Source organism: Haliaeetus albicilla, chromosome 2 (assembly GCF_947461875.1).
Source record: "Haliaeetus albicilla chromosome 2, bHalAlb1.1, whole genome shotgun sequence".
NCBI lineage: Eukaryota > Metazoa > Chordata > Aves > Accipitriformes > Accipitridae > Haliaeetus > Haliaeetus albicilla.
This window is the reverse complement of record NC_091484.1, coordinates 65,881,147-65,907,112: the sequence shown is the minus strand read 5'-3', so window position 1 is coordinate 65,907,112 and position 25,966 is coordinate 65,881,147. Positions and strand designations below refer to the sequence as shown.

The 25,966-nt window shown below is 40.1% G+C and overlaps 1 protein-coding gene across 9 annotated transcripts in view; it reads right to left on the bottom strand.

The window, feature by feature from the left end:
- Positions 1-25,641, bottom strand: part of CREM (cAMP responsive element modulator) — a 36,296-nt gene extending 10,655 nt beyond the window's left edge. For 3 of the 9 annotated variants that reach the window (XM_069778127.1, XM_069778128.1, XM_069778124.1), the window contains exons 1-7: positions 25,501-25,611; positions 20,371-20,483; positions 19,591-19,714; positions 11,829-11,975; positions 7,818-7,909; positions 7,530-7,675; positions 911-1,099 (exon numbers count right to left, since the gene is read on the bottom strand). In XM_069778127.1, the coding sequence (XP_069634228.1) occupies positions 911-1,099; positions 7,530-7,675; positions 7,818-7,909; positions 11,829-11,975; positions 19,591-19,714; positions 20,371-20,411 (739 nt within the window). In that variant the 5' untranslated portion in view covers positions 20,412-20,483; positions 25,501-25,611. Of the gene's footprint in view, positions 1-910; positions 1,100-7,529; positions 7,676-7,817; positions 7,910-11,828; positions 11,976-19,590; positions 19,715-20,370; positions 20,484-24,778; positions 25,364-25,500 lie in introns of those variants that run through there. The other 6 variants (XM_069778132.1, XM_069778129.1, XM_069778125.1 and 3 more) reach the window with 5 other exon arrangements.
- Between the last annotated feature and the right edge of the window lie 325 nt (positions 25,642-25,966).

Here is a 25,966-nt window from a genome sequence, read left to right as displayed (position 1 = left end):
CACTCCATAAATACATATTTAAAGTCTTCCTAGCTCTTCTCATGTTTATTTCAGATAGCTGTTTTGGCCTAATAGAGCATTCATACAGCCCTCCCCCCCTCTACTTCTCTGTACAGATTTTTAAAAAAAAAAAAGGGGAGAATAAATTCCCTATATCCTCCATGGCAGCCATTAATTTAGTCTCTCCATACAGAAATCTTTTCCCCATTTTTCAAAGGTTTTCCTCAGCATAACCAAAATCCCAACTCTACCTTCCCTGGTATTGATAAGAATCCAAGATACCTTTGGTTCTCAACCTCCCTCAGCATTTCCAAAAGGCTGGGAACGATGCAAGGATAAAAAAAATCCTGCATGAACTACAGTAAGGTTCAAGAGTTCACCATTCACAGTTCAATTCCTATGTGTGCATTTTATAGGACCTACAAAGTGCTCTTCTGTGAGAAAACTAGCTTCAGTAAAGGATCTCCTTTCTAATAACTACAAGAGTCATAAGTTGCAAGGAAATTCCCCCCTAAACATATCCAAAGAACTTCAGAACTTATGTTTTATTAAGATTAACTGCTGAAAAAACACAAATTACTTTTAATATATTAAAAGAGATGCACCCTCAGCATCTCATGTCAATCTGTAACAGCACCTTTACTGCAATTAAACATCTCTCAAAGTCTAGACAAAAGAATTCAAAGCAGAAAGTGATTTTATACTGTTATTTCCTCCTCATAACTTTTTTAATCAAAAGAAGTAGTTGCTTTACTGAGCAGAGAAACTGAGTCTCCTCCTAAGACTGTCTTTCACCTTGTGCATAAATATTTTACTTAATAGTACAATAATGTCAACACAATATAAAAAGCCTTTAAAAAATTTGTTTTATATGAAAAAACTAAGATGCAGTAGACTAATAAAAATATACCTTGAACAACAACTTGGCTTCCGGGAACAAAAAACTGTTGTGTGCCATCAGGTGATTGTCCTGCATATTGCACAATGGTAGCACCTGGCTGAGGAGTTCCTGAATTTGTCATTGCTAATGTCTGTAGTCCATGGACACCATCAGAGGCTGGATTAGAAATCTGGATTGTACCACCTTGGGTTATAGTAACTAAAGATAAAAAGAAAAAGAAAAGTTAGGCAATAGAAAGAGATATAACACATGTTAAAAAGCATGTCTCCCTTTTCAAAATAAACATTGTCTGATAGGACTCATGGTCCTCTCCTTGCTTAAAGATGAATTGTACAATAAAACTTACATAATGTTAATACTGATTTCCACAAATATAAAGCCTGTTGTGTAGTACATGCCATGTGTATAACAGATAAAAAGCAGTGTTCCACACGTTTTATCTCTATGTTTCCAGAAATATTAACTCTTCTAAAATAGTTTTCATACAAGATAAAAGGAAAAATAGTAGCTCCTAGCCATACAGAATCGTTGTTGTTTTAAACACTAATGTAAAAAAGTTATTAATAAAAAAAAAAAGAAAGAAAAAAGCTATGTTTATGAACTCCCGCAAAACAAAAACCAGGACATCTGACAAAGGAAGACCAAGTCTTCTGACACTCACAATCCTTTCCTTAGTGTGAGAGAAAGTCGAGCCCAGCAATGTTTTTCCAAGTTCTACAAAGCTGTAAAGAGTCCAATACTTACATAAAAAGAGATACAGAACAAAGTTTCCCCCCTCCCCCTCCATGTAATCAGCAATATGAAAAATGCAAATATACTTTCCCCATTAAAAAAATCATAGCATTCCTCACCATAATTTAGTATTTAGACAAAAATCAAATTCCCTAGAGAGGTTATTAATTGTATATTCCTTTTGAAATTAGCATTGTCTTTGCTAAGAGCAGAAATATCATAGAATGGTTTGGGTTGGAAGGGACCTTAAAGATCATCTAGTTCCAAGCCCCCTGCCATGGGCAGGGACACCTTCCACTAGACCAGGTTGCTCAAAGCCCCATCCAACCTGGCCTTGAACACTTCCAGGAATGGGGCATCCACAACCTTTCTGGGCAACCTGTTCCAGTGCCTCACCACCCTCACAGTGAAGAACTTCTTCCTCACATCTGATCTAAATCTACCCCCTTTCAGTTTAAAACCATTATCTCTCCTCCTATCGTTACAGTCCCTGATAAAGAGTCCTTTCACATCTTTCCTGTAGGCCCCCTTTAAGCATTGGAAGGCCACTGTAAGGTCTGCCTAGAGACTTCTCTCCTCTAGGCTAAACAAGGTCCATGTCTTTCTTATGTTGGGGGCCCCAGAGCTGAACACAGTACTGCAGGTGGGTTCTCACAAGAGCAGAGTAGAGGGGCAGAATCACCTCCGTCAACCTGCTGGTCATGCTTCTTTTGATGTCGTCCAGGATATGGTTGGCTTTCTGGGCTGCAAGCATATATTGCTGGGTGATGTTGAGCTTCTCGTCAACCGACACCCCTAAGTCCTTCTCTGCAGGGCTGCTTTCTATCCACTCATCACCCAACCTGTATTTGTGCTTGGAATTGCCCCAACCCATGTGCAGGACCTTGCACCTGGCCTTGTTGAACTTCATGAGGTTTGCACAGGCCCACCTCTCAAGATCCCTCTGAATGGCATCCCTTCCCTCCAGCATGTTGACTGCACCACACAGCTTGGTGTCATCAGCAAACTTTCTGAGGGTGCACGGTCCACGTTGCTGACAAAGATGTTAAAAAATACTGGTCCCAATACAGACCCCTGAGGGACACCACTCATCACTGGTCTCTAACCGGATATTGAGCCATCGACTGCAACTCTTTGAGTGTGACCATCTAGCCAATTCCTTATACACCGAGTGGTCCACCCATTAAATCCATGTCTCTTATGCTACTTGCAATACTCCTGGAACTTTTAGATGAGAACCCAATTCCCAAGTAGTAACAAACTTCTTTCTCCCCAAAAGGATATTTAAGTTACAGTCATTGTCATTGTATTTGAAGTGGTCTGAGATGGCACAAAAGTCATATGTAAGTACAGATTCAGGATTGCCAGCTCCTCTGATTTCACTGTCAGATTCACAATCTTTGATGACATTCTTGAAGGTTCAGCTCTGCTTATCTGAATACATGACTTGTTGGATGCCCATGTGAATTTTGGAGACAGTTGATTTCAAATGTTCTGTCTTGACAATAGTAGGTTATCTTGAAAGTACATCAGATAATAACACTTCAAAGAGCGCTGAGATATTAACAGCTGATTAGTAGACTGTCGTTAGTAAAATTAGACAACAGTAACTATCTACTAGAAGATCATCTAATTTTTTCAGAGTGTAGTAGCTACCAAAATTGCCAAATCCCAGCAGCTAAATTAGCTTCTTTTTGGGGAAAATGGGGAATTCCTCTCATGCTGAATGAAGCATAGAGCCCTATTTGCAATACTAGAACAGGGTTCAGCATGGACCTCCAGTCCTACCCTCGGAATGGGGAATATGTAAAGTAGGAACTAGCTGGGTGCTGCACACAGGCTCCATAAGGCATTGAGGGAGGGGAAGAAAAAAAAAAAAAAAAAAAGAGCAAGGTGATATTTCAGTCTGGCCTCCAAAGCAGAAAGTACCCCATTTTGGGGCAGGGTGGAAGAGAGAGAAGCTAGAAAAATGAATCGTCTCCTCTATTATTCATGAGATCCAGAACAAGAGCAGGTTCCCAGGAGTATGCAAGCTTCCCAGCAAGATTTGTCACCTCTACCTCCCAGAGAAGTTACACACAGCTGAATTCTGCCTCCCACACAGTTAGCACCAAAAATGGTATGTCTACACCATCACAGTACCATACCACATAAAAAGCAGTCCGTTTGGGTTCCTGAGCAGTAAAACATCAGCACAGAATCATACAAAGTTCTTGGCTCCACAGTGAGCCTGGGTAAACCATTATGTCACAGCTGACCTGCAATTATTCATTCAGATCACAATCCAGTACTTTATAAACAAGAGTGAATTAACTCCAGTAACCATCTCCCTTACATGATTGATTCCTGACATATTACCAGAACAACACGCTGCCCCTACCCCATTCACTGTCCTGATCTCAACCACTGCACAGACTCTGTGCACACTGCACAGGAGCTCTACTGAAAACTGGGCCTTCTATGAAGAGTACAGGACTTCCCTGAGCAGTCCCTTGAGTTGTACACCATGCAGGTGAATGGATGTAGGTGGCATCTTCTCTTCTAGCTAGGACTGAAGATGATACTAATACCATTCTCTGAGTATGACCAATAGCTCTAATCCAGAAAAATCAGATCTTTCCCTCCCTTCCAAAACTGGGAAGAGCAACTAAAGTTTGTTTTTCCCAAAAGATTTCTTAATTCTCCAATTGTTAAAAACCTGTCCTAAGACAGCAAGCAACCCAAACAGATGGCAAAAGAACTAGGAATTTTAATTTCCTCTGTATCGTTTCAGACAGAACATCATGATATGCACAAGTACGTAAAGGGGGGGGATGGGGGACAGTTGATTCACACACTCCAACTGAACAAACAACTCTTGCATGGTTAGACCACCACCACAGGTGAGGCAAACCAATTTTTTTTTTCAGTATTCAATAACCAACATGACAGAACTACAGCCAACAGAGCAGTTTTGCAGTCAGATCACGCTACAAGGCTCATACACAAGACACTGCCTTATGCAAAACTATCCATTCCCCTTACAGAAAGATAACACATGTGTTGATGGAGGTAACTGGGAAAGAGATTTTATCTAGCTGGTCATGCCTGTCAGTCTGTCTGCTTCCATAAGCCAAAGCCAAGAACCTCTGAGGAAAAAGATATTTGGAAACCATGACAACGTACTGTTTTGGCTACTAAAAAGTAAGCAAAGAACAGCCATCGTTGCTGCCAATAGAAAAAAAATATATATATATTTGTTTTACAGAAAAGTTTACTTATCAAGTTCTTCCAAAAATAGTCATCCCAGATGTCCAGACACCAACATACAGTTAAAATTACCTTTTCAACTAAACTGCCTTTCCTATGCAGGAATAGAGAGAACAGTAGAGAAAATAAGGAACCAGTAAATGTAGTAATGTATAATATCTGTTTTAAACCAGGGCACATTACAGATGGCTGTAGTGACACTGCAGGACCAGTTCTTCATTGCCATGGACACTGTACAACCTTAATGCATAAACCGCTGGATGCCTGCACAAGAGAACCCATGCAACCAATGCTGGCCAAGAAGACAGGAGTACTCAGATACAATAATGACCTATTGACAGGAGACGTGAAGATAAAATAGATACATGTAGTTACCTTCTGCATCATATCCAGACTGAAATCAATACAGGATATGCTGCATTCCCACACAGTATTCCCAGTTTTAGCTAACAGCAGTTCCTGAGGATCACAGGCAGCCAACAGGACAGCTGCTCAGAAATGCTGCAGATCTGTGCCTTATATGTCTAAGGACTAGAAATCAACAGTCAAGCTCTCTTTGGTAAATTTCAAATTAAGACTCGCTCTACTACAAGGAGATGACCATCATTGCTACCACTTCATACCAATTTTTCCTAAACAGAATTAGAGAGAACACACAGACTTCACTGAAGCAAAAGATGTGTGATATTTGAGCTTACAAAGTTGAACTGGGGCGGGGAATTCAAATTAATGAACTAAAAAATTGGGTAAGAAAAACAACTTCCACGAAGACAAAGCTCTCAAAATACAGTTTTTGAGCCAGAATCAGGAGAGTCCGTGAAGGCTGACATTGCATCCTGAAGCAATGCCTCATTATGGCCGAGAACCTATTTAACAAGTTAACTTAAATATACAGCACATGTTTTAGGTTATGACTATAACTTATTCAAAGAAAAAGCAGCATAAAACAGAAATCTATGCTTGGCTCGTGCAAAAGCCAAGTTTAAATTAAGTTAAATGAGATTTAATTAATTTTTGTGGACTCTGTTAATTCAAGCACATTGTTGGTGATGCTTTCTGTTGCTTGATTTTTCAGAAGTAAACGTTTGATTGAATAAGAAAGGAAAAACTGTGAGTTTCATTCTTCTTTTATACACTTGCCTGTCACTATGATTTATAGCTATGTTCAGATTAAAACATCCTCAGTTAAGAATCATCTCCTGCAAGTCATTGCTAGGAAAAGTACAACTCTGGTTTCCTAGAGGAATCTATGATTCCTAAAAAACCTAAACTCCTAATTTCTTAGAAATCCTAAAGGTTTGAAGGCTCACTAGAACATAGTACAGACACTACAGCACTTCTTTTTAAGCCCTGAAACTGCATATATTTTTTTTTTTTTTAACTAAACATAAGCCAACCCAAAAATATAATTCACAAGCTGAAGAAAATAATTTAATTTGGTCAAGAATACCTGCCAGATACTGTACTGGATAACTGTAATTTAAGATGACCACAAGTCCACAGAAAAGAGCACTTCAGGTGCTGGACATCATAAAGCAGACATTTATTTATGTCTGTACCTTACAGAAAGGTTAAGGAAAGCAGGTTAGGAGCCCAGGCATAATTACTTTCTATGCTGAAGGGGTAGATAATATTATAGGCAGATTCTGCTTTCTCAGAGTTGATAACTACTTTAGTTGCATAAATTAAAAAATAACTGAAGAATTCTAAGGGTGACCAGAATACAAGCAGAGAGCCATTCTGTCCTCTCTTATATGCCATTGCAATGTTTTAATAGACTTCCTCTGTTCTCTTGTTTCAGGAAGAAAATGCCACATTTCTTTTGCAATTTTCCTGTCGTTATATCGAAGGAAAAATACCTGCATTTCAGTGTGTCTACACATGAAAAGACATGAAAAAAAATAACTGTAGGAATGAAGCTTCATCCAATACATAATTGAAAAAAAAAAGTTATTAGAAAGTTATCCCTTAGATGATACATGATTAAGCCCAAAGAAGCTATGGGGAACAAGTTATGCAACATTTTCAACTTAAATGCAGGAATAAAAAAAAACCACCAACGAAATCCATAGAACAGAACTGTGAATCTAACTTTAACTTGCATTTGGATGAAGTATCAAATGTTGGATACCACGATTTAGGTTAATTCTGCAGTTAAAGTATCCATACTTTACAACTGGAGAAGAAGAGACATAGTTCTTTTAAGAAAGAAAATTCAGAGAAATAATTTCATACTCCAACCTTACACTTTAAGAAAGTCAAACTAATTGTCATTTCATGTAATGAATAGCACTAATACACAGCAAATCACAGTAATTTGCAACTGCAATGATTTATAACACTGAATATTCACATAAAAGTGCAAACATCTTTCATTTCACCTGAGCTTCACCTCCACTTTTTTAATTCACAGGAGTTCTAGAAAGACTAAATCTAGCAACCAACAAACATTACAAGAAACAGACTAGAAGTCTATAATGCCTATGTTAGGAAAAATTAAATATAAAAATTGAAATTGTTTAGAAGTACAGAAGCTCTCATTCTTCTTCACCAAAATCCAACATCTCTACTTCATTATGGAACTCTTAGAAACAAAGTTGTTTCTATATATGTTCTGCAACATCACACAGTATCTTTGCAAACATACTGTATTGCCCTGTGTTAGAATGATACAGGCTGGTTGGCATGGCCATTGCAGAAATTCCAGAAGACGCTCCTTCATCTTCTGACTTTTCTTCTTCTTCAATCTTCGGTACTGCAGGAGCATCTGATGAGAGTTCATTCAAAATTTTTCTAAAAGAGAATGTAAATAATTTTATATATTTGAAATTCCATATCCATGAGAAAACTAAGTCACTGGCTTTTATCAGACAGTTTTTCTGTAATATATCAGCTGCCTTTAAAAACCAGCAAAACCAAAATAAAAAGTCCTTACCGGTATGAAGGCCTTCTTGAAAGTATTTCCCTACGTTTTTGACAATCAATTATCCCTTCTGATTCAGCAGATTCATCTGCAATCGATGCTACCTGTAATAGCAAAGTTTCTGAAATTCATAACTTCATTAAAAAAAAAATAGCAACAGAGTAGAAGATTATTTTTAAAAATTCCTTCCATATTTGCATACAGGAAGTTTGTGCAGTTATTTATTACTAATCATGTGTTCTTGGCATTCTTTTCCAAAGCAAATTACAAATTATGAGGTTAGCAACACCTAGCCACTTAGATGACATCTTCCATTTGAAAAAGAAAAAAAAAAATCCAGGTTACTTTTCTGTGAATGACACCTAGAAAAAGTACTGAAGACAGAAGATTTCTTTAAATATAAAAATGTTATACAATTTAATTAGCTTTTAAAATGAAATTAAACATTTAAAATACAGAATACTGCACTAATGCACCTTAAATAACAGTATACAATACAAAAGCCTCTTCACAACCACACCAAAGCTACTTAGAAAATAAGTTTATTTAAGTATACACATTTATTACACTTACCAACACATATTCATAAATACAAATACATTGCTTAGCAATACTGTGTGAGTTTTGGAAATCTCTGGCAAGTCCACAATGTCTTATTTTCTCAGACCTTTATTAGTAGTATTTTCACAGGCTCTTTCTCTTAAAATTACCCAAGATGACATTAAGGCCTGCAGCCTTAACGCAAATGCCACACTCTTCACCAGCAACTCTTATTACACAGAACTGAAAGTGATTATTGAACAAGAAAAACATGCTATTTTCTGGATTCATTTAACTACTCAGAGCTATTGGCGTGTAAGATTTCCAAACTGAAACAGTGCAGTAAATTTAGTGCGGAAAACAACCTTTTCACATAAAGACAGACCAGACTGCAATTTCAGACTAAGCGCTATGTTAAGCTAAGACCGAACTAATGCGAGTTAAGTGACTAGAAAGCTCAAGTATTTGACCTGGGTGCACTGGAGGCTTCCCTGCAGCTCAGGGAAGACAAGGAGCAGCTCTAGAACTAATGTGGCTGCCAGGCCCGAGTGCTCGGTTCCAGAAACAAAACCTGCATGAGCCCAACAGACGATGACTGCTGGAAGGTTCTGGAAATTTATGCGCCTGGGTCACCCCAACTCAAACCTGTAAAACTACACCTTTAAAGAAGTACAGGTTATTTGCAGAATGAAATTGTCTCTTCACTTGTTTATTCCATTACATTCCAGTTCTGTGTAAAACATCATTAAAACTCTATACCTGCCTAACTAAAAAACCAAAAGACCACATAGAAATAACGAGAGGTACTTCTGCATGTCTACAGATGCAATAGCTCCAAACCAGATTTCAGAGCTGACTGGCAGAGATACAAGACCTTCAGGAAGTTTGTATTCATCCTTCTGCAGAATGGACCAATGCTGACCAGCAAAGAGATCTGCTGAAAGGCATTTCTCTCCAGTGCCCTACAGCGATCTGCTTGTGGATCACGTTTCAAGCTTCTGGCATAAAGCTTCAAAACTAAGACAGTATTACTCAGCCAAAAGCCTGGGCATCCTACCTCAAAAGAGAACTCTCATTCTGCAAGAGGGAAAAAAGAAATTAAAAATCTATTTTTCCCAGCACAAACACTATGAAAACAAGACCTTAGTGCCTTTAAACCTTCCCATTCCACTAAGGGTTACCAGCAGTCACCCCTAGTTTGTGAAGATAGCTGAAGAAGTCAGGAACAGTCGTACTTTGGGAAGAAGGTGGAAATCACAAGACAATTGAAACATTTTCATGTGGAAGAGGAAATTTTCTGCAAGAAATTTCAAAAGTTCTAATTTTCATCAAGACAAAGAAATAAATTTAATGTTTCAGCTTGTTCTAATAGCAAGCAACCATGTTCACAATGCTAACCAGTGAAAACCATTGTCATTTTTTCCTGGATGTCTTTCAGACTTCAACTTTACCACACCACTCTGCATTTGAACAAATTTAACTTCGAGCTTATGTCAGTCTGCCAACACCAGATACATTACAGGGTGGGGAGCAAGTAGAAGAGTCAAATAACAATCTGAACTTCAAATCTTCCTACAAATACAACAACATTAACAAAACAGTAGTGAACGTGATATAGATAAGCATTTTTTCATCCAAAAAGCAACAGCATCACAAGAAGAAATTTTGAACCCCTTCTATTTTAAAGCTGCAGGTGTTTGAGGAAAAGGTCATGCAAACTTTAACATCAACCTTAGGCACACCTTTTTTTTTTTTTTTTTTTTTTTTTTATGTATTGAAGTAAACTGATATCATTTCCCAAGTTCCCCACTGTCTGGTAGAGATAGGATATCAAGTGAAAGCTAAATGATCTGGAGGAAATGCCAGGTGGCAGGATAAAGTACTTAAGAGGATCACAAAAGGGCTGAACAACCTCTGTAATGGAGTCTCCTAGAGCATGTTCAAGCCTTTCTTGTAGAGTCACCTTATTTGCCATTAGCATGCTCAAATGAAACCAAAGCAAATCCCTGGAACTAGTCAGTATTAATCAGGACACAGTTTTCCTGTCTGTACTCCTTTGGGAAAGGGAAGACAGCCAGAGTTCACTCAATACAACAAATAATCAACTTCCACTCCCCTAAGATGACACAGCAGCAGCTGGCAAGAGATTCCAAAGAAATTTGTGCTTCTGAGCTTTGGAGCAAGTCCTCTATTTTTGCATGTATGTCCTGACTATACTGGCTTGAAAAAAAGCAGTGACAGAAACTGGGAACGACTGTAATATGCTTAGCTGATAAAAGTTCACTCTGGTAAATTACAGTTAGAAAGAATTCCATAAAAAAAACATTATTTATTTTGAATACTCGAATTTGACTTCAGGTTTGATGAAACCCAAGTCTCTTGACATCTACTGCACCTGCTTCAATAGTGATCTAGAATTTCAAAACCTTACCAGGTCCTATCATGTATACCTTCTGCTTACAAAGAAAATATTCCATATCTGGCCAAGGTTTTATTCTTTTTCCCTAATCTCCACGATAAATCAGACTTACATATGTCTTTTAATTTTTTATACCTGAAAGCTACTAATAAGTCTCAAACATTAAAGGTGGCTTCTCAAGAAGACTGACAACACACGTCTTTTCCTTAACATGTTTCAATGACTGCAGATAAAACAGTTTACACATAGCAGGTATATAGAATCTCCTACCAGAGATACCAATTCTATTTGCAAAAAGAAATTCATTGCTTTTTGACATTTCACAATCAGATTTTAAGAAAACTAGGGCAAAGGCATTCCTAGCTACAAGAAAAACACCAATGGGAGGCCAAATAATTTTCAAAACACTGCAAGTTCATTCTCTATTGTCTTTTTCACTATTTAAAAGCTCTAAAAACTCAAGCATTTTGTACCGGTCCCTGTTTTCCAACATCAGCAACTTTAAACATGTGAAGATTTGCAAAATAAATGTTTATTTTGAGGCTGCCCTTATTTTTGGTCTTTACATATCCACACCAACAAAAAGCAACACCAGATGCTCTAACAGGGCCTGCTAAAAAGAACAAGGAGTCATTTGACTACAATATGTTTACTTCCATTACATCCAGATGCTCTCCAAAAACACGGTATGAGATAATTGCAAATTTATGAGTTCACAGTCTCGTTAGAAACATGATGTTCATAGAATTTAACAAAACAGAAAAACTGCATGATACACTAAAGTAAGGCCACGCTATTACACAAATTTGCTGTTGTGCAAGTTCAGGGTTCCAAGACACAATTTCTTAAAAGATAAACAGGAAGCATTATGGAATCACTACACAATGCTTGTAGAGCTGCTACTGGTTGGCGGTTTGCCACTTTCCCCTCCCTCCCCATTTCCTGCACCATGTGAGTAAATCTTGCAGCACTGGTAGGAATGAAGAGAAACTGGAGATGGGATTTGGGGGAAGAGTTACAAGGCACCAAATATTCATGGAAATGTAACAATAAAAAAAGCTAACCTGAACAGCTTGCATGTGTGGTGACTGAATGACTGAGGGCTGTGTGGCTTGAATTACACCCTTGACATGAGCAGTTTGACCAGAAGGCAACTGCACTAGAGTTACAGCTGGAGATCCTCTTCCAGCACTTGATGCAGCTACAGAAACCTGCAAAAATTACAATCATCATGTTTAAGTAACATGCCTTAAGATGTCAGCAGATGTGTTAAGAAGTGATACTAAAAGAAACTGGTTTTGATTCCATACCTAAAATAGCTTAGATGTGTGTAATTATCACACACAGAAATAAACTAGTTTTACTAGTAAGAGTTTGGTATGTATCTTTCCAAATGGTATGGAAAGCTTAAAACTGTCCCCTATCAAATTGCAAATCTGTGGGTTTGTTGGTTCTCCCCCCGCCTCCAGAGACTTCATGTTTTGTTTTCAATTAAAAACAACCCTAAGCTATCACACACTAAATCTACTGTCATTAGCGTGAAGGTTAGGAAGAACCTAAAAACGTAACAAAAAATATCAATATTCACTGAAGTGGTATGTTGCTGCAACAACATCCAGGGCAGAATGTTCTTACTTGGGGGGGGTGGGGGGAAGTCCAGAACTGCTTTGGTCTTGCTTTGTTGGGCAAGAAGTTTAGTTTGAACTTAGGCTTTTCAGATAGCTGTCTCAAGAGATGCAAGAACTTTTCATATAGCAAAAAAAAAAAAAAAAAAAAAAAATGTTAAATAAAGCCATACATGGATTTGTAAATTGCTTTAGTTTAATAAGTCCTCTTTTAATATATATCTCAAGAAAAACAGTTGAAGTGTATCAGTGCTTCGATACAACAAGAATAATAAAGAACAGCTGTATCTTCTTTAAGCCTACCACAGCTAAAGAAAGTGTTCTGTTTAGGAATAACCTGATTCCTTTTTCTGATGACATTTTAGAGCGCACACAGCTTTCCCCAGCCCTTGGCTCTCAACCATCAGTACTGAGGATGAATGGATTAAGAGACAAACACCTATGGGCTAAGAAATAGTTCAGTATTTATGCTATAACTGTTAAGTCTATTAACAGAAACAAATACTGAAGCAAAGGGAAAACGCTATGATTGATCTCAAGTTCTGTGTGATGAAACATCTCTAAACTCAGAAAAGGAAGAGAACGACAAACATAAATCAGACGATAAAATGAGGTATTGTGTTTTTGTAAGTAAACGGCATTGAAAAAACTTATTTCTATATTCTGCATGTACAAGAATAAACCCAGACTCGTATTTAAAATTCTGGTATTATTAACTTTTGGGGCTGAGAACCAAGCTAGCAAGGGATCTGATATGAGCAGTAAAGGTAAAAATAGATGACAGTGAGAAGAAAAATATGATGAATGCTGAATAAAAAAAAAAAGTTACAGAAATTTTTGTATTTTTCTGTATTCACATTGAAGGTTTTTTGGAATTACCTTGAAGAAACAATGTTTCCAGCAAACAGAGACAGGATCTTGTCAACATTCACTATGTAATTGTTCAATTGTTATAGGAAACTGAACCACTGTTCAGGAAATAGAACAATTGAGGGCATTTCTAACCCCAAAATGGAAACAATCATTCCTTAAAGGGCATTAAATGGCAATACGTAAATAGGACATACAAACTTTCTTCCCAATGTATAAAACAAACATTATCATCAGAGGTAGGTATTTGAGATCTAGAAAGTCTCGAAGATCTGAAGAGTATGATCTATTTTGTGTCAAAGCTGACATCACCCTAAACCCAAGCTTCAAGGAAAGAGCATGGAACAGTCTAAATGTTTACAAAGCATGCTAACTTTTCAAAACATTACAAACACAATTTCACCAAACCTTTTGATTTACTGCTATCTTTGTGAGAGCTGCAATCTGATACAATACTCTGTCTATCAGAAAGAACTTTCTGAGTACAATGCTCACAAAAAAGTACAAGGTGAACAGTTTATGAGTTTGTTTTTAGTACACAATTGGTCAGGCACACACAATCAGGAAGTAATCCAGTACTCAAGATTAAAAAACACCACATGAATTTAAAAGCTCCTTGTTCAGTATGACCACATACACACACACCAAAACAAAACAAAACAAAAAAAAAACCAACCTCACTCAGCTAATACTCTTTTAGACTAAAGTTTACAATACTGGAACAGAAATTGTTTTGCTCCCATTAATTCAGATAAAACTGGATCAAACCAAAGGTATAAACGAACAAAGAAATCACTTATTTTAAACAACTCAATTTGATTTGATCACTATTTGCCAAGTTTCCACAAATATCTGAAGGTTACACAGTGTGTAATGTACGAACTTTAAAACATCTGTGATTCTTTTGTATTAGGTTTGTTTTCCATAACTAACACTGAAAAAAAAATCTTTCCAACTTCACATTCTGCATGTCTTTTATAAATATTAGAAATTATTAAACCAATTTTCATTCACATTTCCCTTTGCATTGTTTTCAAATTGAATATTCCTGTGTTAACTGAAAAACTAGAACCTTTTGATGCGATCATGCATAAATGCTGACTGAAACAGACTTGGCAAAAAAATTACTTTCTGACATCAATGATGAGCAATGCTACCTCTAACATCATTACTTCCAAGGGCTGTCTGGCACAACAACTGAAAACAATCCACAGAAGCAACTCAGGAACACAGAAGGTGAAGGGAAGCCTAACACATTAAGTAGCTGGTTAAACAGTCTAAGGGTTATGTCCCTGGCAATAGCAAAGATGCTGTTATGTCCTTTTAGATTCTATCCTCTTAGGTATGCAACAGTCAAGTCTAATAGCTTCAGCAAATACCAACAATGCATTCTGTCATAGCAGTATGGTCCCATACTTCGTGTTTAGAAGTGTAAGTGCTCCCTCTTCCAAGAGGGGAGAGAAAAGTAGGCAGCAAAAACGTTTACGAACTATCTTCATTCTGAGGCACGCATTCTTTCAGAGAAAGAGGTTGCCCATCAGTTATCTGACTTCAAGACTCATTGTCCATCTGAACAGTTATACTGTGGATGTATGTACTCTCATCACCCAAGGTCAGATAACTTTTCCCTACATAGTACTACAGCGTTACATTTACATTCAACCCCTCATACCTCAAACATTGCTGATATGAAGTACGCAGTGCACAGCTCCATCTGATTTCTGTCCCTGCTGTAGAATCTGAACACTACAAGGTTTCCAGAAGTAAAGTGAAAAGTACTTCTGGAAAAGGAAAAAAACACGGCAAACCCATCCTGGATTCACCTAATAGAAGAGCAAAGGACTCACCACACTCAGCCACCAAGCAGCCTCTTTAAGGAAAAGCTAAAGACAGTGAAGTTTTGGTCAATGCCAAAGGTAATGCCAAAAAAGCAGCACATAGTTTTAAGGAAGACAAGGTTAGACTGATTCCAGCCATTTGGTGACAGCATACCCTTGAGGAAGCACAAAATGGTGACAAGGCTACAGGTTTATAATGTTCTAACATCAACTTTGCTAAATATCCTGGACTTCCATGTGGCAGGCTGGTTTTAGAGCCATATTTACAACAGCCTGGCAAACTTCTACAGGGCTTAATCTGTTGGGAGCAAGATTTAACACAAAGCTTGATGATGAGATCCCACAAGAATACACCTTAAAGTGCTAAACCTGAGCAGTCCCAGCTTACAATGGCTATGCACTCCAGGCTTCAGAAAACTCCCCCTGCTCTCTCTGACAGCAGCTCTCCCACCATAAATCCTGACCCATGTCTAGTTCAGGACCAGCACCAAGAAGTCCAACAGATTGTATCTCAGATCAAGACCGCAGACAGCTCTACTGATAGACAGAACATGACAAAATTCACAAAAAGTGATTCAAAGAAGAACCCATCAAGGATGTAGGATCAAAGAAAAAAAAACACAACTGAAAGTATTTTGTCAAATCTGAAAAAAGTCTCAGTACATTCCTCTTACATTTTTGTAGTTATATTTAGTGTAGCTGAGCACAGGACAACACAGAATGCAACATGGCCTCTAGAAATCCTGCAAAAGGAACATCTATTTTCTCTTTGAATGCCAAATGCAGATATAACTGTTCCAAGATACAAGTTTGACAATTGTCAACATTATCAGAATATTTCAATCCAAATTAACTTCCTTTTAAGAACAGCCCTATATGTATTAATATAAGATCTGTTCATGTGAGACAGAACCCACGGAGCCCATCTCAAAACAGGTTGAGAAGTTTTCCACCTTGCACCTTTGTTCTTCCCTGAAGAAAGGCGTCAAGCTTCTGTACAGGTGTTCTGTACACCTCTAACAGCTTCTAAAGACAACCACCCAAATTTTTACAAATTAGTATTTTCTTACCTAATTCTTTTGGTGGCTGGATCACCAAAACCATACCGTATCAATTCATTAACTGGCTGAAAGTGAGTGATGCAAGAAATTCAACTATAAACACGATCTTATTCTAGCTTAATTAATTTTATTTAAAAAACAACCCTTTCAAGATAGAAATTGTCAATTTTGCCTCAATGGATGAAAGATGCATCTCATTTTTGCTAGTTTCTAATTTACTAATTTTTGTTTTTGCAAAAAAAAGTAATTTTACTTTCATCACCAGAAAATTGCAGGAGTATATAGCAATATCTATTATACAACCTAGGAGGGGAAAAAAAAAAAAAAAAAAAAAAGACAAGACGCTATCTTATCTGTACTAATAATGTATAATAGGTCCTACTTAGCATTGGAGGTTATCCCATCACACTATAGTGCTCCAGCCCAGACATTCTTAATGTCTCCGCTCCCTCCCAACAGGGGAAGACATTAAGAATGCTTCAGCCCAAAACAATTTCTACCCTCTAGAGATTAGCATCTTATTGAATACCTGGTCTACCTTTTTAAAACTAAGTGGCAGGTATTTCTTTAAAAAGCCTGAACTCCAGAGGAAGGAAAAACAAACCCACAAAAACCCCACCTGCCATGCAGTTTTATCCCTCAGCATTTTGCTAGTCATTCCCTGGCCAAAGTCATAATTAAACAAAAAAAAAGAGCAAATTAAAAAACATGAAAATCTATCTGAACCTTAAAAAAAACCCCACCTTTTTTACTGTGAGGGCAGTCAAATACTGGCACAGGAGCCCAGACGGGTTGTAAAGACTTCATCCTTGGAGATACTCACAACCCAACTGGACGCAGTACTGGGCAACCTGCTCCGGCTGACCCTGCTTGTGCAGGAGGGTTGGACAAGATGATCTCAAGAGGTCCCTGCCAAACTGAACCATTCTGTGATTCTTTGATAATACACAGAAAAAACCCACGAACTGAGTATTAAAAGATAGTCTATTAAAATGCTTTACTTCTGACTGAACAAAACCAAGGTTGAACAAATATTTGGCTGAGAAAAGCAAACAAAAAACCCACAGAGATGTCTGAAAAGGAGCCCTTAGTTTCAGTGACCAGGCATTTTAGCTTTCGGTAAGAACCAAGTCATTCTTTTCTCATATTTCTGCACATTTGCAAGAAAATTAGTAGGAGAGATGACTGGAAGTTGGCACAAGGTACATTTCAGTCACTTTAAGTGGTTGTCTTAACTGCACTCCTCCAGAGGCCGAAGAGGGAGAAGGAGCTATCTGTGCCCTTCTGTAACAGCCAAAATACAGAGACACTGGACCAGCAGCACAGCCACGAATTCCTCAGAAACACCCCAAGTTTCCCATCCCAGCCCAGCAAAAGCAGACGGGAGATGTCCCACAAGAGGTCCCTGCCTCGCGCAGGGGTTAATCTCTCAACGTCCCCCTCTAACCCTCACCATGACAAAGGGTCTCACCTTCTGAGCTGGCCAGGTAGGAACATAAGCTAAGAAAGTCCTCCTCATCTTAAGCCAAAGAAATGTCACAACAAGGCCTCTCCGCAATAAGCTTTCTGTCAGGGCCTGTTTTTCCAAAAGAAATGCTGTGGCAGTTCAGCCTCAAGGTGCCAAGGGGGTGGGCCCGGACTCCCAGCCGCCCCAGGCAGGGAGGGTGGTGGCACGGCCAGCAGGCCCCGGGCAGCGGCCAGCCAGGCCCACGGCACTGCCAGGTGGCTGAGGTGACAGGCCTGTCCGCTGGAGGCCTCTCAGCTTCACTGTTTTTCACAGAGTGGCACAACTGCACCAACTCCGCTTTTCTGGATGGCCCAGGGGAGGGACATCGACTCCAGCTATGAGCACTGAGCAGCTCCGACAGGTCCAGGCCAGCTCTCTGGGCCGTCTTACCAGAAAGAGGGACTCCCAGATGTAAACTCCGGACTGTTATCCTGAGCCTTCAAACTGAAGTGCACATGTTTCATTTTAGTGCTAACTGACCGAGATCCATCAGTGCTTCAGAGTTATTACTAGTTTTAACTGAAAGACCTGAGGCCCATGCCCAGTACGGCTGAACCTTCACACACAGTACTCAAGCGTTAAATGCAGATAAACATAAAAAGTGTTCTCCCTGGGGACCTGGCAGCAGCACTCCTACAGCATTAGTGTCAGCTTTGTCTCTAGATCAACATTAAAAATCCCAAGTGGCAGAATTCATGGGTATTTTCTTCAGAAACTATTGCACAAGCCAATAGATTTTACACATAATTTGCCCTAGGAAGTTAAAACACAAAATTTGAACTGAACTGTCAAAGAAAGAAGAAATGAGGGGATGACATCAGCAGAGCAAACCAAATAAAATTTTTGGTTTCATGCTCCATTCTTAAAGAAAAAAAAACCAACCAAACAGTATTCCCAATGCTGCACATATCAAAACCACAACAAATGCCACAGGTAACAAAACCAACAAATAAGCTTTCATAAATATTTTGCAGTCTACTTTGTGTCTGAAGACCTGACAAAAGGCAGGTGCATTCAGTCTTGAAAATACACCTATCATGTAAATCAAGTATCTAACATACGAAATACATGGCATCAAATCTTACCGAGTAACTTCTAACTTATGATGATGAAGAAATTCTGTAAGTTGTTTTTTTTTAAATCAGTTCCTTTATTTCACAAAGGGTTTTTGAAGATCCTTCTAAGGGGCCTATACAGCTTCCTGAAGCTATAAATCTGAGTACTGGCAAGAACTCAAGCGCTTGTTTCTCTCAAGTGCTGAATGTTTCAGTGCATATTTTTAATGTTTGAGCATTATTACTATGCCATCTTTTATCCATTAACTACCAAAGAAGAATCCAGGTACTACTACCATACAGAACATGTTATGTATATTTTTAGAACTCCAGACACTGTCACCGGATGCACAGGGGTGAAACAAAACAAGCATACATTAAAAATGTACTTGCAAGAAGACAAAACACATTCTCTACAAAAACTGGAACTAGGGAAGAGCCATGGTTATTTTTATTCATTTTTCATTTTTGTTATACAGCACATCTTCAAGATACAAACACATTTTAACTATATTTGATCTTGCAGCCACCTCAATTCTTTAAGACCCTATTCCCATCTCCATAACAAACATAATCATCTTAAAAAAGTGGGAAGAAAAAAAAAAAAAAACAAACCAAAATGTGCCTACTGATCACTCTGAAAAGCCTGTTCTCCTAAAAGTGTTACCTTTAAACAGACCTGATGTTGTACTATCCCTTTATTCAACACCACAGGCACAGTTTTCAGTATACCTTTGCTATATTTTTCCTATTTAATAACAAGACTTATAGAACATGAGAACTCCATACAAATTGATAATTTAAAAAAAATCACAGCAGTTCTGAATATCACTTTATTGATTCTTCTCATCTTTCCACATTTCAACTTACCTCAGATCCTGGGGAAATCTGACTTTGGCCTGGCTGATTCTGAAGGTGACCAGCATCTCCCTCTGGCACAGAATCCACTGCACTGTCATCCTGTTGGGATTCAACCATGTCCATGGTCATCTGTCTAAAAGTAAGTACATACACATCTAAATAATGCAGTACAGGGAGGTATATCAGGCACCTAGGGAGAAAAGAGCAATTCCAGACTATTTTATATTTGGAGCAGACAACTAACAGAAAATGAACGGATTTCTCTCAAAACTATCAGATTAACTGAAGTCCTTTCTTCCCGTTCCCCCATATTAAAATATTCATTCATATAGCCAGGAGCTCTAAGACAAGTACTTTGGAAAGCTGCAAGGAGGGGCAGTTCTGGAAATGTTTCTCAGGGGAGGGACAAGCACAGAGTCCCAGGGTCCCACGCAGTGTTGACAGTGGGTCTGGGAGCACAGCGCTCCAGAGCGGCCCACCAGCACTGTCTGCAGCAGGTCCCTTATGCCTCGCGTCTCCCACCAGACAAGGCTCAAATCGACCAGCCATGTGCTGCTACAGCCCTCTCGAACCTTCTGAGATACTGACCCCCGACTGGGATCTATGCTTGAATTGTCTGTAAACTACTTGCGGCTCAAGACTCACAACTACTCTTCTCGTTTTGCAGGTTTAAAAGTAGGGTAAGTTTTATAGAAGAATAAGCAAGTCCCTGACCCTCAATTTAAACTGCGAGTTTAAACTCCATAGAGAAAGCTTCCAAATATATCTGCTATATAAAAATGCAATTACCTGACAGTTGCTTTTCCATATTTCTTGGCACACTTAGTCATAACGGAAGGTGTGTGTTTTAAAACAAGAGCTCGGTTCTCTTCGGTTCCCTTTCTCTCCTACCAAACCCTGCACTGAAGGTGCAACATTGAACAGGTGATGTCACAAACATTGCCATGGCAACAGGTCAGTTTACAAACAGAACAGAGACAGGATAGGGTCTGGCAGAGGAAGGCAGGATGCCCTGCAGGCACGCTCCCACCTACACCTTACTTACACAAGGAATAGAGGCCGCAAAAGGAAGACATGATATAGTTCTGGGATTTAAGAGGCAGCAAATCTCGCTTCCTTGGGTTCAGCTACCATAACTAGGGGATGGCAAGCCTGTCTGAACACAAAGTTCAACTATTTCAACTGGCTGATAGTCACTGCAGTTTCTTCCCAAGTCTTACACTGAGAGATGGAAGAGATGAGGAAGGAAGTCTGCTACGTGCCTGACTCCGAGGCTCCTGAATTTAGTCTCACATGTTAAAAGTTAACTATGTTAAATCAAATTAAATGTAAACCCAACTCCTTTTGCGGCACTATTTTATAGAATATTCCACAATCTTTGAGGAAAACAAGGTTATTTTAAAAAAAATCACCTTTTCTGCCTAGAATAAAGGCATGAAAATATGAAAAGGAATCCAGTCAAATGATGCAGAGAAGCATATTTCTAGCTTATATTCCTCCAATGGTATTCTACTGACCAGACTTAACAGTACTATAGCTAGTGGTAGCAAAGCTTGTACACAATTCAAGATTTTATGGGTTAACAGTATTTCTGCCAACAGAGGTTACATACTCTATGGCAGTATCAATTCAGATTAGATTTGTAAGGAGACATTTTACACCTAAAATCTTTCTACATTCCCATCTTGTTAGTTACCACTAATTACCTTTTTCTCTAGATACAATCTAATTAAAGATCTACTGAAATTCACCAAAGTTGAGCAGCCCTGGGGAGAATGTTTTCACCAAGCTTTCCACCATAATATTCCATACAAGATGTTTATCTTATCAAATCATTCTGGTTTTATATATGCATTCAATATGACAATAAAAAAGTAGAGGGGAGGGAAAAAATAATGTTCCTCCTTAGTAAACTAGGACCATCCATAGAGTCTCAAACATGAAGGCTCTATCTGGTTCATGTAAGAATGCCTCCATAAGCTTCGGAAAAGCTCACACACCAAGGAAGATTAAATGATGCATAGGTACTGGCAACATATTCATCGCAATCTCTTCCTAAAGATGGGAATATAGTCAGAATTAATTCACTTTATACAGGCCCTGAAGTATTTTCTTATCCAAAGCCAGCTGTCACAGATAACCTACTGCTGGAAAAAAACCCAAGGTTGTTTTTTTTTTTCCTACTGAATGCATTCCATAGAAATTTTACCTGGAAAGAACCATTCTTCATGTTGTAAAAAAATAGGGTTTAGTTTCTAAATTTTAGCTTAATTCCTCACAGACTGCAGAATACTATAAGAGAATCTATTTATTTTTACTAACTTGATTTTTCTCCCAAAATCTTTTCATCTGCTGTGCTCCAGTACCTGAGTTAGCAAATAGCTATGAAAAGAGCATGAGTGCAGCAGAAAATCTAACAAAAAGTTATTCCTAGTATTTTGCGAAATACAGTACAAAGGACTGTATTTTTTGATTATCTATATTAAATTAAAAAAACAACAGCAACTTTTATACATGCCAGTGAAATGACAAATATGACATACAGGAAAAACTCAAGAATTTAAGTAGATTTTTCCATCTATAATTGTGTATATTCTGACTCTTAACGCAAATGATTGCCTTTTTTAAATCTTTAGCAAAGTGGAGTAACATCTGAAAATTTGTATACTGCTTTTAATTAGTTGGTTTTTTTTTTTTTGACTGCCATAAAATGCAACTGTTACCCCAGAACACAGCAAAATACACTTTCTAGATAAGCTAAAATCCATTTCTTTTGACAACCTGGTAATTCTAGTACGTTACTATAGCCTATAAAACTGAAACAAAAGTAACAAAGGGCATAAGTAATTTTAAAAGATACACTAGTCATCTTGGCATAAAACTTCAATGAGAAAGATGACTAAAGACAAAGTGTAGCACACTAGTATCATAATTCAGACACCTTACAAGATTATGAATCTTCTGTAGACCTAACCACAGGGGATTACTAAATTTGCAGCTGAAGGTCAGCTGCAGTCATCTGAGCCCACAGCGTTAGAAGTGGTATAGCCACACAGGGAGAGCCATGTCACTTCATGTGGGCTTGCGCAGAGCTCAAGACCATGCATGCTAAGGAGCTCCTGAATTTCACAGTCCAGTCCAGGTTATCACTGTCTTTAGTGCACTCTCAAACAATCAGACTCCTATAACCTGAGTTGTACAGGTTTTATATTTCCTGTATTATCTCATATATCATTTTACCATGAATACATCAAACTGTTTTTAATAAGTATACAGAAAAATACAGGGCAAAATCATAACTATGTTTTTTTCTAAAACATCACTAATATGAACTGTGGTAAGAAACAGTTATTAATCCAATCCAGAAACTACCAACATAAACAGTTTCCACATGTATCACACTCAATCAGTCTACACTGCAATGAAATTCTAACATATTTATTGCTTTTAAGTTTCAAAGTAAGAAAAAGGAAAATCATTTGCCAAGCACTTAAATCCTTTATAACCATGCATCAGTAGGAGTACACATCACACTTTAAAGTTTTCATTACCTTCTTCCTATTTTAAAGGAAAACCAAGCAGTTATAAAGTATACAGTCTTAGGTCCTGTTTAAAGTTATATAATGTTTTTCTTCACTGTATGTTTAATTATATACAAGCTTTAATCTTATATTCAATATTAATACATTCATTTCTTACATTTTCCACTTTGGTTTCTTGCCATTGCTGAACAGTACTTTTAAATATTAGTCTGCATTTTTAAATTAATGAACAAGTTATACTTCTCGCCTCCCATAAAAAGGGGGCAAAAAATGGCTTCGCATAATGTAGGCAAAGATACCCGCTTCTTCCTACAAAACAGCAAAGAAATCTTCAGGATCTAGCAGGAGGTTTAACTGCTAACTACCTAGTAACAGTTCAATATATATTAGCACCTGTTTACTATAGTCACTAGGACTAACATACAGTAAGTCAGTAGCAGGTAAACACTGATTAAGAAGATGCATACAGTGCAAATCAAAAGGTTCTTCAGCTGAAAGCAGCAGCACCCCTGATAGGACAATATTGACAGCATCAGCTAAAGGAAAACATTCCCCAGGTGACCTAGAAAATTGGAATTTACAGCTAAAGGTGTGAACCTTTTATATTTTTGTGCATGGGTAAAAGGTGAAGGATAGCATCCCTATCAAGATGTGCTCTTGTGTAACGAAGAGCACAAAAAATTCTTTCACTCCCCCCCAATACTGCTGTTTGGTTTACAATTACATCACTGAATATTAATATAAATATTTAATCTCTAATGGTGAAATTAAACTGCATAAGCAAATTGCTACAGCATTTTGCATAACTGGAAATGTGTGACTGTCTAATTAAATAGCCAGAGACATTTTAAAGACAACTTCTTTATTTCAACAATACTTTATACATCAGAGACTGTTTACAAAGGTGGCTTATTACAAAGAAAATTGTAAGGGGCTAAGAAATAAGTTTCAGCCCTTGCTCCAAATCTCTTTGAAGGCTTTTCTGCACAGGGAAGTTACTAGAAAGCAAGGATGTGAATTTACAAACACCTATTCTGCTGCATTTATTGATGACCCCATGGTGAGTGTGGAAACTCTCAGAATGCACTAGTTTCAGAAGAAGCATTGTGTTTTCAAGTTTATAATCTGTTTTAGTACACTGCTTTGTGAAGCACACCGGGTGGCAAGGTGGTCACAGCATTCAGCCAGGTAAAATGAGTAACAGTGCAACAGACCAGACTCTGAAAGCGTAATCTTTCCATTAAGTTTTCAGTATCAGCAGGATACTAAGTTTCTCGTGTGTCCTAAACTCTAATGCACTTCCTCGTTTTCTTCCCCAACCTTTTCTTCCTAGGCTATCTTAAGAAAGTCCTCAAGAAAAGCCTTAAAAACTCAACCTGCCATTACTGTAAGCACACGCATACTACCCGTCACTCTGCATCTGCCGCCTCAGTAATCCAGACAAGACAGTGCTGAGTCTGCTGTGAAGAGGACACATGGTCCCGGTTTAGAAGAAGAGTCCAAGCAGTCCCTGAACAGTTATGAGCATAATTTAAGGGCCGGTATCTGTGGAACCATTTAACATGCGGCTCCACTCAGCACCAAGTCAGATGCTGTCACGGCAGCGGTGGAGGCAGGCAAAACCCTCAAACTTTTAAGCAAAACCTAGGACTCACGAAGCCCACCGTGCTCCTCTCCCACCCGTCGTCCTGTCCCAGCTCGGAAAACCCTGTGCGCAAGGATGCAACCAGGCCTACCGGACGCAGTGGGAAAAACCACCAGGCACCACGGCCTACCCCCCACGGCCAGCGCTCTCCCCTCCGCCAGGGCACCCCGCCGGCAGCGGAGGCAGCACCCCGGAGGCCCCAGGGCCCTGCCGTCCCGGGGCCCTCCGACTGCCGGGAGAAGGCGCGCTGCTCCCTCCCGCACGGTCGACAGGCGAGCCGCGCCGATCTCCCTCCCAAGCCTCGCTCCGGAGGAGGGGCCCGAGCCGCAGCGCGCCAGGGCCCGGCGGGCACCTCGGCCCCCGGGCTGCAACGGCGCAAGGGCGCTCCGCACGCCCCCCTTCCCGGGCTGCCGAGACGCCTCGGGGCCGCCCGACAGAGCCGTGCCGTGCCGGGCGGGCCCTGAGCGGCCCTCCCTGAGCGCGGCGCGCTCCCGGCCGCCAGCGGGGACGCGCCTCCGCCCCCTCCTGCGCGCTCCCGGCGGCAGGGGCTGAGCCGAGCGGCACAGCGCCCCCCTGCCCTGCCCTGCTCTGCCCTGCCCTGTCCTCTGCTCCCCTCCCCTCTCCTCCCCTCCGCGCTGCCAGGGCCGGCCGCTGCCCTCCGCGCTCCCCCGCTCCCGGCTCGCAGGGGGTCGGGCTGCGCGCACACGTGTCCCCGCCCCCTCCCGCACTCACCCGCCGCCCTGTACGTGCTGCCCCCGTCACAGGGGGTGGGGGGGATTGGGCCGGGCGCAGCCGCGCGTCGGCCTCACGTCAGCGCTGATGCAGCCGCGCCGCCGCGGGGGCGCTGAGGAAATGGCGTCTGCGGCGACTCCCAGCCCCAGCGGCCGCGGAAGGAGGAGGAGCCGGCGCTTAGGCGGTGCCGCCGACTGGCTACGGGGCGCCCAACGGCCGGCGCGCCGGCCAACCGCCGCCGCGGGGCTGCCGGCAGCGCCTGTCATTGGCTGGGGGCGGAGGGGGCGGGACGAGCCGGCTGGTGTGGGGGAGGGGCGGGCCTCGCCGCTGCCGGCGGGGCGGGGGGCGGGGCGGCGGGGCGGCAGCTCGGCGGGCTCATCGCGCAGGTCGTGTGGAGCCGGGCCACGGCCGGCCCCGCCGGGCCGCTTCGGCTCGGGCCGGGGCGTCCTCAGCGGCGGCCGGGGGG